This window comes from Saccopteryx leptura, chromosome 1, assembly GCF_036850995.1.
Source record: "Saccopteryx leptura isolate mSacLep1 chromosome 1, mSacLep1_pri_phased_curated, whole genome shotgun sequence".
In the NCBI taxonomy this organism is placed as follows: Eukaryota; Metazoa; Chordata; class Mammalia; order Chiroptera; family Emballonuridae; genus Saccopteryx; species Saccopteryx leptura.
The window spans coordinates 44,993,344-45,004,903 of record NC_089503.1 but is presented as its reverse complement, the minus strand read 5'-3'; the positions used below and the strand labels follow the sequence as shown (position 1 = coordinate 45,004,903).

The following is an 11,560-nucleotide window of genomic DNA, read 5'->3' as shown; positions in this document are numbered from 1 at the left end:
CTACAAGACCACATGGCTAGGGATGGAGTGGGATGCACGTTCAAAACACACGAAACTGAACGGGTGAAATTTACCATAACACCAAACATTCACCAAAATCCAGCTCACTTTTAGAGTGTTTTTCAGTGGCTTTCAACATCACAACCCAACACAGGTCCATCAGTGATCTCAATGCAAATAAAGTGAGATGGTCCTGCTGGATATTCCAGTCCAGCAACTGCATGACATTTCCGTTTTAGACACAAATTTGTCCCCTTATTGGTTGCTCCTGCACCACCCAGATCAGAGCTGTAGGAATAAGAGCTGCCTCTGGTGCTAGGAGGCCACTGTCCATTGGGAGTGTCTCTGCTGGTTCGGCAGTACCATCATCTGACCTAAACTCAACCAACTCCACTACAACTGCCATCACTGGCTCCACTGTAAGCCACTGCTATCAGGTGAGACCTGAGAATTCTTTGTAGGTAAGTCAGTCTATCTCTTGCTCTCCCATCTGTCTCTCCATTGTGCTATCTCTTGGTTGATCTGTCAGTCTCAGAGTTTCTATTTACTTCTATCTGGGTCTCTTCATCACAACAAACTCTGTGAGTCTTCAATTCATCTAAGACTGCTACCCCAGCTAACACTAAACACTTGCAGTTTGGAGACTTCTGGCTTCACTCTTTACATTCAGATCCGGGCCCTAGTCTTGCTGTCTCTTACTGTACATGTGCTTAGACTGATCTCTGAGCAGGGCGCAGGATGAACTTTCTGAGGACTGTGCACTCATGGATTTGGTCTGGTCCCCAGTGGTCCCTGGGAACTCAGTTCAGAATCTGTGTCAGCACAACTGAGAGGCACATATGTACAATAACCCAGGGCATCACCCCTATACAGCAAGCTCCGGTCCTGAGGTCTGAGTGCCCTTTGTCCCAGTTTAAGTCCTGGATCGCAACTAAAGACTCTGCTAAGCTTAGTCAATACAGGGGTCTCTTTTAGTGGGCAGAACAGCACAGCAGAATTTAATCTTCAGAGTCTCAGAGATTCCAACAGCAGAGATATTCCCTCTCTACCTACATTCCCCCACATACCTGGCCACTTTGGCAAATGCTCCACACAGGTCGTGCAGCTGTGGTTGCATTATGGAAAGAGCATGGCGTGTGAGGGCACAAGCTTACCCTCCTCACCCAGATTCAAAGGGGCATCACCATTCCAATTTAGAATAGAATGTGTGCTCCATGTCGGCCAGACCCTTCAGCAGTCTGTTTGCCCGTGAGGAAAGAATGTTGAAGAGAAAAAGTGCCCAGGTTGGAGCCATGATGCTGGGAAGTTACATGAAGCACCGGAGCCAGGTCTGTGGGCTCACAGAACTTTGAACTACTGCACGTGTTGACATCCTTCTTCACTTGCAGAGAGGCATCATGGGCTGCCTGAAGTTCTCCTCGTTCTTGGCTCTTAGCATGTTGGTGCTGTACCAGGCAGGTCTCCTCCAGGCATCAGCATTCAGGTAAGACAGCCCTGCTAGGAGCCCACCCCCCTCCCACTGGGCCTGGGATCAAACAATGCCAGGTCTGAACTGTGGTGTGCTGAAAGTTTAACAACTACTCTGGGGGCATGTGGGTGTTATGTACATATGTAAACCAGCATATATGTTTTTATGATACACAGATGTGTCATACACAATTTAGAAATAGAAATTAGACATACCATACACTCATTGTAAATTTCATACATCTCTTTGAGCCTCACAGAATGCTTTCATTCTTTTCTACCATCTATTTGTATATGAAACACACCTATCTATTTCAAGCATACATTGAGAAGTGAATACCTAATGACTTTTCTAATAAATTTTTTTAGTTTTATTTTTTTGGTGAGAGGATTGGAGGCAGAGAGACTCCCGCATGCTCCCCTACTGGAATCCCCTACCCTGGAAAGCCCACAAGGGGGCGATACTCTGCCCATCTTTGGCCATTGCTCCATTGCTCAGCAATTGAGCTATTTTAGAGCCTGAGGTGGAAGTCATGGAGCCATCCTTAAGTGCCTGGGGCCAACTCACTCCAATCAAGCCATGGCTGCAAGAGAAGAAGACAGAGAGAGAAAGAGAGAGAGAGAGAGAGAAAGAGAGAGAGAGAGAAAGAGAGAGAGAGAGAGAAGTGAGAAGGGGAGAGGTGAAGAAGCAAATGGGTGCTTTCCCATGTGCCCTGACTGGGAATCAAAACCGAGACCTAAACATGTCAGGCTAATGCTCTACCACTGAGCTCACCAGCCAGAGCCTGTTTCAATTAAATTTAATATGTGATCTATGAAAATAGTTTCATGTCCTCATACAAATATTAAGTAAACTGAAACATGTTTCAGATTTAACTTCAATTTCATCATTTAATTTTAATAATATCTATATTTAACACTAAGCTCATAAAATTGCTGAAAGTCTAACCATACATTTTTATAAGCCTATATGATCTAGTTCCAGGCCAGAGCCCAACTCCTGGTGAAGCAAAGTTTTTGAAAGGCATTGGCCTCATGCCCTGGGCACTGGAAGTTGGGTTGGCTACATATAATGGCAAAGGGACAGAAGCCAGAAAATCTGGCTGCTTATCCGGGGAGGTGGTAGGCAGTAGCTCAGAGCCTCTATTGGTCTTATTTCCTCTCTGCTGTTCTTCCTGAAATAACAGCCTACACCCTGCCTCACTCAGTGAGGAGAAAGGAGACCTCCCTGTGGGCGCACCGATGAAGGACCATGAGAAGAGGATGGCCCGTGAGCAGGAGCAGGAGCAGGAGCAGTGGAGGTGAGGTTCTGCAGCTGCCAAACACAGGGCTGTCCCTCCCCCAGTCATAGCCATGAAGGCACATCCCGAGAAGGAGGAGAGAACACAGCTGGCTAGGTGACCAGCACACTGTCACTGTTCACCCCAGCATGAGGTCAAGCTGTTCTCGAGCGCCACTGAAGATGGAGATCAGGTGGAGAGACTATAGTTGGACCACATGTAAAAATATTAACTTCTTAAAGCTGTTGGAGAAAGAATAAAATCACTCACTCTGGAAATAGGTCTGGCAACACTGAGGAGTCCTAGCATTGGAGGAGCTCAGACTGGTAAGTGTGAAACCAGCCAATGAACAACATATAATTCAGGACATTTTAGAAATTTGAGAAGTGAATACCTAATGACTTTTCTAATAAATTTAACAAGTTAACTCCTCATGTTAACTTGCACATGACATTTTGTCACACTTGCAAGGAGTCTATATCGAACATTTCCAAGGTGAAACCAAAGGCCTTGCCAAGGATAGCATGCATTGACAGTGTCTCAGGTAAGTCTGGGGCCTTTACATGTGTAGAATCTGTGGACATGCATATGTTGTCATGGGGTTGCAGGGAGCATGTGAGATTGGTGCACACACCTGCCCCTGCTCTGACCCTGGCACAGAAAGGCAAAGGCATGAATTTCCCCTGCATCTGCCCTGAGAACCTCTCTGCAGAGCATGAAGGCCTGAGCAGCATGAGGAAAAGCCAGGACTGGTTATTCCTTCTCCACCACAGCCCTGGATCACACTGCCCTGACTGTGCAAATGTCTGAGTTCTCCTATGGAGGAAGTGTGAGCTGCCCTCCTGCCTGCCCCTCCGGCCCAGCTCCAATTTCCACCTCTTCCTGTAACCTTCTATGTGACAATCACAGGGGCACACCTGGTCATAGTTTGTCTGGCATGTCTTTTCCCTGCTGCCTGGACATCTGCAGAGTTGAGCAGTGTGTTAACCTTAGTACCTGTCTGCCAGGAATTTACACACATGATCTCAACAAGTTTTACTCGTGCACCCAAATTAGAATTGGGATCGAAACAACTGTCAAAACAACTATAACAACAACAAAAAAACAGGACCTGACCTGTGATGGCACCATGGATAAAGCGTCGACCTGGAATGCTGAGGCCGCTGGTTCAAAACCCTGCCTGTCTGGCCAACGCACATATGGGAGTTGTTCCTTCCTGCTTCTCCCCCCCTTTCTTTCTCTCTCCTCTCTAAAATGAATAAATTAAAAAAAAAAAACAAAAACCAGTCATGTCCAGTAGCTTGCCTTTCTGTTGGCATGACCAAAGATACTTACTAACCCCACAGCTTTACTTCTAATATCCTTTCTTGGTTCTTTCCTACACTGGATGCTTGCAGTCCTCTCTTGCTGCTCTCTGTGCTGGTATCAGTGGCTGTTGTTATGGCAGTGGACATGTGGTAACTCAGAGGGAAGAGAGACAGCAAGATGTAGAGGCCAGAAGAGGATCATCCAGGAAGAGATCATAGTAGAGTTCATAATCTTATTTCTGAATGTGCTTGTCATTTAGAAATAAAGATATCGCCTGACCTGTGGTGGCGCAGTGGATAAAGCGTCGACCTGAAAATGCTGAGGTCACCGGTTCGAAACCCTGGGCTTGCCTTGTCAAGGCACATATGGGAGTTGATGCTTCCAGCTCCTCCCCCCCTTCTCTCTCTCTGTCTCTCCTCTCTCTCTCTCCCTCTGTCTCTCCCTCTCCTCTCTAAAATGAATAATAATAATAATAATAAAAATTAAAAAAAAAAAAAGGAAATAAAGGTATCCCTCTAAATAACTGTAAGCTGAGGTGGTTATCTGGCCCATATCCCAGGCTTCATGGATTTAGGGATCTGTGCTTAATCCCAGAAGAGCTGAACATGGGCATGTTGAGTGTTTTTTGTGAGCAAACACAAGTTGTAAGAACAGCTATGCTAAGGAGCAGGTAAGCACCTCCGGGACTTGATGCTGCAAACTGTCTGTCTGTTCTTGGTGATACAGGGCAATTTGTGATGCCCATGAATTGAATGTGTTCTCTAGACAGTTCTTGCAAATGAATTGGGCATGGTGTCATAATTCTCTATAGTTTCATAAACTTTGGCTGATTTTTAGTTTGTTTATAAAGGAAAGATTGGCTGTTACAGCTCTCTGTTCCACGGCCAGTTACCAAGTTCTCGTTTTGGTTTGTGAACTCGACTGAGAATGTGTAAGACCAGGGATTGTGGCATTTTCCTTAAAGGCCCTGTGATTCTTCTGCTGTAATAATTGTGTTTAGATTAAAGAATTAAGGTTAATTGGTGCCTCTCCGAGAAATAATTTTGACATGCCGGTCCCATGGTGTAGACTCTCCTGACCAGTATCATCAACCTCTCACGAACAAGTATTCTCTTTCTCCACCCTACTTCAGCGCCACTGCTCAGAAGAGGGATTGCAAACTGGCCACCTGCACGACAGGGAATCTTATGGACTATCTGCACAAAACTGCAAACAAAGGAGAAGAAACATCTGATAGCGAGGACATAAAAGAAAAGGGCCGTTGATGGATGGACCTTCAGTCCTGAGCAGTGAAAGGCTCCAGGAAGAAGGTGACTGGCCTTGTATTGTTGAATGGGAAGAGGATGACTGGGTCTTGCTGGGATGCAGTGCGTACTCTAAACCTCCCAGGGCCCATATAGTAAAAAAATCTGCAGGAGAATTTGCTCACTCCAGTTTCTGGAGAACAGAGAGTCCCCATAACTGACAGATCATACTTTGGGTTAATTTTCCTGTTTTTTTCAGTATCTCCCTGTGACACAGTGATCTTCTGCTAGGAAGTATGCCTTCTGTTTCTTTAAAACACTGTTCCCTGAAGTTGTAATTGTGATTAGCTAGTATTTGAATTTTAATGGTAATGACACTGTCCTTTTGGAGTATAAACTACAATGTTGAGTACATTTGAATTCAGAGCACACACATGGGGTTGAAAACTGTGTTTTCCCTTTATTACCTATATGACCATGAGATAGACACACTTTCTGAGCCTCAGTTTCTTCATTTGCAGATAATTATAGTACGTACTGATAGCATTAATATACAGACTAAATGAGATAACAGATATCAAGAGACTCACAATTAATAAATAACCAAATTGTATTCACTATACTTTTGTCTTTAGGTCACGATGAAAGTCATCACTACTTCTCTTAATTCATAATGAAAGTGACTTGTGGAAAAAGAGTGTGGAAGACACCTTTGTATCTTTTCTGACACTGAAAACTACCTTCTGTATGTGAACGAATCTCAAGCTAAATGCAAAATAAAATCATTACTGCTATCTATCATGCCTCTTTTTTTTTTAAATAAATTTTTATTAATGTTAATGGGATGACATTAATAAATCAGCGTACATATATTCAAAGAAAACATGTCTAGGTTATCTTGTCATTAAATTATGTTGCATACCCCTCGCCCAGAGTCAGATTGTCCTCCGTCACCCTCTATCTAGTTTTCTCTGTGCCCCTCCCCCCTCCCCCTAACTCTCTCCCTCCCTCCCTCCTGTGTCCTCCCTCCCCCCACCCCTGGTAACCACCACACTCTTGTCCATGTCTCTTAGTCTCGTTTTTATGTTCCACCAATGTATGGAATCATGTAGTTCTTGTTTTTTTTCTGATTTACTTATTTCACTTCGTATAATGTTATCAAGATCCCACCATTTTGCTGTAAATGATCTGATGTCATCATTTCTTATTCATGCCTCTTTTTAAAAGGATTTAATACTGTATTCAATAAATATGACACCATGTATCATTGACTTATCTGGTAGCAAATCTGGGATCTATAGCCCATAACTGTTGATAATAGTGATGCTGTCAACTGCAGGATGACAAAACAGTCCCCAACAGGGTTCACTTCCTGCCCCTCTTTGGCAGCCACTTCTGTTCTCCCCCCTCCCCTTTGAAAATGTCTTAGAAAACTGGTTCTGCAGAGAAAGAATAAATAACTTACATTATTTCCGTTTTATTTATATTTAAGTCTGAATGTTTTATTTTTTAAAAATGACCAGATTTCCTCTGTTACATTTGTCTAAGACTCACTCTTAATGCTTGTTTCAGTCATGTGATACATTTATCTGTCCCACCCTAAAGGCCGGTCCGTGAAAATATTTTCTGACATTAAACCAGTCTGTGGTCCAAAAAAGGTTGGGGACCACTGCTTTAGTATGTATTTAGTATTAACTGTTGGAAAGCTTTGGTTTCTCCAGTTCTTTTCACTGTACAAACAATCTTTGTAAGTTACTTTATGGTTTGTAGAGCAGTTTTAGCTTCATAGCAAAATGGAGAGGAAGATACAGAGACGTCCTTCATATTCTCTCCCTTACATATGTTTTGTTTCTTCTACTAGGATCACCTACGTGAGTGTCACAACTGATGAACCTACATCAACACATCACAGTCACCCAAAGTCAATAGTTTGCCTATGGGTTCACTCCTGTTATAGTACATTCTATGGGTTTGGACATAGGTGTAATGGCATATCCATCATTATGTAATGGGTTAAATCACAATAATTGCTTGTAAGAGTTTGGTCACAGAATTTCTGGTAAGAATTAACGCACTGTAGATAACTAGAAGCTTAAATCACAAATCTTAATCTTTAGTTTGTTTCCTAAGGAGAATGCAGGCAGTCACTTTTGCAGATGCAGGGATTCTCTCTTGTGGACACTTCCCGGAGGCACAGCTGACTCCCAGAGATGCCAGACCCTGGCTGTTCTGGAGATAATCTCACTGAAAGAAGATTAGCAGAAGGACATTCTGGGGAGGCATATCTGGAAACCAGACTCCCACCTCCTGTGCACTGCTACGTGACTAACTGCATGCTCTATAATAAATTTTCTAGCTCCCAAAACTGGCCGGTCAGCCGAGATTGCTAAGGCAGGCTTTGGATGCAGTGAGCCCCCTACCTCCTCTGGTTGCTAGCAATTTGATTAAAGACACTCTTCTACCAGTTGGATCTTATCTTTGTAATTGGGTTTGCAGCAAAGGTCAAGTCAAATCCTGGCTTGTTCTGATAATAATTATAGGATCCTACAGGACATTAAACTACCCTGAATCTTCTGTGTTCCTTTTATTCTTCCCTCTCCTTACCCCTTGCCAATCTTTGACATTTTTACAATGTCTATAGTTTTTTCTTTTCTAGAACATAATACAGAAGGGATCATACAAAATGTCTCCTTTTCAGCATGGCTTCTTTCACTTAGAGGAAGGGGCCATGGAACAAGGAATATGCTTTTAAGTTTCCTCCATGTCTTTTCATGGCCTGATAGCTTATTTATTTACACTGTTGAATAATATACCATTTTCTGAATGTACCATAATTCATTTACTTATTTACCCACCAAAGGACATCTTGGTTGTTTCCAAGATGGCAATTTGAATAAAGGGGAAGGGAAAGTATTTTATAGTCTTTAGGAAAGGGCTCAACTTTTAGCGAGCATGGGCTACTAGACTGCGAACTACACACACTTCTGTTTTTTCCTTAGAATAAGCTGATGGTGGGTATTTTCCTCCTTCCATGTGCTAGGCTGGAGCTGACTAGAGTTCTTTCTCCTCTCTACTCACTAAGGCTCTAATAATGCCCCAGCAATTAGGCTCTGATTAACTAGTTTCTGCTGAGAACAGACCTGGTTAGAAAAAACAACATGCTCTGATACATTTTAAAATGGTTGCTTTCCTCTCCAAAGCCCAAGGGCATTTTCTTTGATATCTACTATGAGCACCTGGTTGAACTACTGGAGGTAAATCTCACAAAATTGTGGAAACCCTCCTACACCACACCACTGAGTCCTACTGGAATGTTTAGTTCTCAGAATTGCCCAGCCGTTTTTCAGTTACAGTTCAAGTTCTCCCCAGCACTGGTTCCAGGTCCTGGTTTTCACTGTTTCTCTTGTGATTCTCTGCACCAGTAAGTCATGACTCCCTGTATTTACCCAATCTTGGTGAGCAGGATTCTGTCCTTTGTCCTTACTGCTCTTGGGATCCTGGAAGAGTTGATTTTTATAGTTTGTTCACCTTTTTACTTGTTGTTATGACTTCCTAAACTCTTTGCATGTATGTGGATCCCAGGACAATCAAATTTTAGTTGAAACAGTCCCATTAATTGACAGCTCCAAATTTCCCCCAGGTTGTTAGAATGAATTCCTGGTGGTGGCCATGTTGCTGCTCCTGTAGTTGCTGTCGTGACTGTGGTTCTGTTGATGTTGTTGAGTCTGTATATACACAAATTATATAAGAGGAGTACATTTAACTTTAGAACATTTAAGATCTCCTTTAGCAACATTCAAATATGCAGTATATTTTTATTTACTAAAATCACCATGCTGTATATCACATCGCATTACTTATGTACTTTATTAACTGAAGTCTGTACCCTTTGACCACAGTCATTCACTTTGATCTCTCAACTTCACCCCAAATCTGACAACCAGCAATCTGTCTCTGTATCTATGAGTTTGTGTTTTTTATTTAATTATTATTATTTATTTATTTTTAAAATTAATTTTACTAGGGTGACATCAATAAATCAGGGTACATATGTTCAAAGAAAACATGTCTTGTCAATCAGTTATGTTGCATACCCATCACCCAAATTCAGATTGTCTTTCGTCACCTTCTATCTAGTTTCTTTGTGCCCCTCCCCCTCCCCCTTTCCCTACCCCCCCAACCACCACACTCTTATCAATGTTTCTTAGTCTCGTTTTTATGTCCCACCTACGTATGGAATAATACAGTCCTTGTTTTCTGATTTACTTATTTCACTTAATATAATGTTATCAGGATCCTACCATTTTGTTGTAAATGATCCAATGTCATCATTTCTTATGGCTGAGTAGTATTCCATAGTGTATATGTGCCACATCTTCTTTATCCCGTCTTCTATTGAAGGGCTTTTTGGTTGTTTCCATGTCTTGGCCACTGTGAACAATGCTGCAATGAACATGGGGTTGCATGTGTCTTTAGGTATCAATGTTTCTGAGTTTTTGGGGTATACACCCAGTAGAAGGAGTGCTGGGTCATATGGTAGTTCTATTTTCAGTTTTTTGAGGAACCACCATACTTTCTTCCATAATGGTTGTACTACTGTACATTCCCACCAACAGTGAATGAGGGTTCCTTTTTCTCCACAGCCTCTCCAACATTTGCTATTACCTGTCTTGTTAATAATAGCTAATCTAACAGGTGTGAGGTGGTATCTCATTGCAGTTTTGATTTGCATTTCTCTAATAACTAATGAAGATGAGCATCTTTTCATATATCTGTTGGCCATTTGTATTTCTTCCTGAGAGATGTGTCTGTTCATGTCCTCTTCCCATTTTTTTATTGGATTGTTTGTTTGTTTGTTGTTGAGTTTTATGAGTTCTTTGTAAATTTTGGATATTAGGCCCTTATCTGAGCAGTTGTTTGAAAATATCATTTCCCATTTAGTTGGCTGTCTGTTTATTTTGTTGTCAATTTCTCTTGCTGAGCAAAAACTTCTTAGTCTGATGTAGTCCCATTCATTTATTTTTGTCTTCACTTCCCTTACCTTTGGAGTCAAATTCATAAAATGCTCTTTAAAACCAAGGTACATGAGTTTAGAACCTATGTCTTCTTCTATGTACTTTATTGTTTCAGGTCTTATATTTAGGTTTTTGATCCATTTTGAATTAATTTTAGTACAAGGGGACAAACTGTAGTCCAGTTTCATTCTTTTGCATGGTCCTTGTCAGAATGGCCAAGTGGTCTAAGGCACCAGACTCATTCTTTTGCATGTGGCTTTCCAGTTTTCCCAGCACCATTTGTTGAAGAGGCTTTCTTTTCTTCATTGTGTGTTGTTGGCCCCTTTATCAAAAATTATTTGATCATATATATGTGGTTTTATTTCTGGACTTTCTATTCTGTTCCATTGGTCTGAGTGTCTATTTTTCTACCAATACCATGCTGTTTTGATTGTCATGGCTCTATAATATAGTTTGAAGTCAGGTATTGTAATGCCCCCAGCTTCGTTCTTTTTCTTTAGGATTGCTTTGGCTATTCGGGTTTTTTTATAGTTCCATATAAATCTGATGATTTTTTGTTCCATTTCTTTAAAAAATGTCATTAAAATTTTGATGGGAATTGCATTAAATTTGTATATTGCTTTGGGTAATATGGCCACCTTGATTATATTTATTTTTCCTATCCAAGAACAAGGAATATTCTTTCATCTCATTGTATCTTTTTCGATTTCCCTTAACAATAGTTTGTAGTTTTCATTATATAAATCCTTTACATTCTTTGTTATGTTTATTCCTAGGTATTTTTTTGTTGTTGTTGCAATTGTGAAGGGGATTATTTTTTGACTTCATTCTCAAATGTTTCATTGTTGGCATATAGAAAGGCTATGAACTTTTGTATGTTAATTTTGTATCCTGCGACCTTACTGCATTGGCTTATTGTTTCTAGTAGTCTTTTTGTAGATTCTTTGGGGTTTTCGATGTATAGGATCATATCATCTGCAAAAAGTGATACCTTTACTTCTTCTTTTCCTATATGGATGCCTTTTATTTCTTTGTCTTGTCTGATTGCTTTGGCTAGAACCTCTAGCACCACATTAAATAAGAGTGGAGAGAGTGGACAACCCTGTCTTGTTTCTGATTTAAGGGAGAAAGCCTTCAGTTTTGTGCCATTTAATATGATGTTAGCTGATGGTTTATCATATATGGCCTTTATCATGTTGAGATATTTTCCTTCTATACCCATTTTGTTGAGAGTCTTAAACATAAA

The 11,560-nt window shown here is 41.2% G+C and overlaps 1 protein-coding gene across 1 annotated transcript; it reads left to right on the top strand.

Annotated features, from left to right (window-relative positions):
• Positions 1 to 1,214: 1,214 nt before the first annotated feature.
• Positions 1,215 to 5,320, top strand: LOC136387979 (calcitonin gene-related peptide 2-like). Its single transcript, XM_066360065.1, has 4 exons — positions 1,215 to 1,328; positions 1,389 to 1,483; positions 2,655 to 2,768; positions 5,188 to 5,320. The coding sequence occupies exons 1-4, from the start codon at positions 1,215 to 1,217 to the stop codon at positions 5,318 to 5,320; spliced, it is 456 nt and encodes a 151-aa protein (XP_066216162.1).
• Positions 5,321 to 11,560: the final 6,240 nt, after the last annotated feature.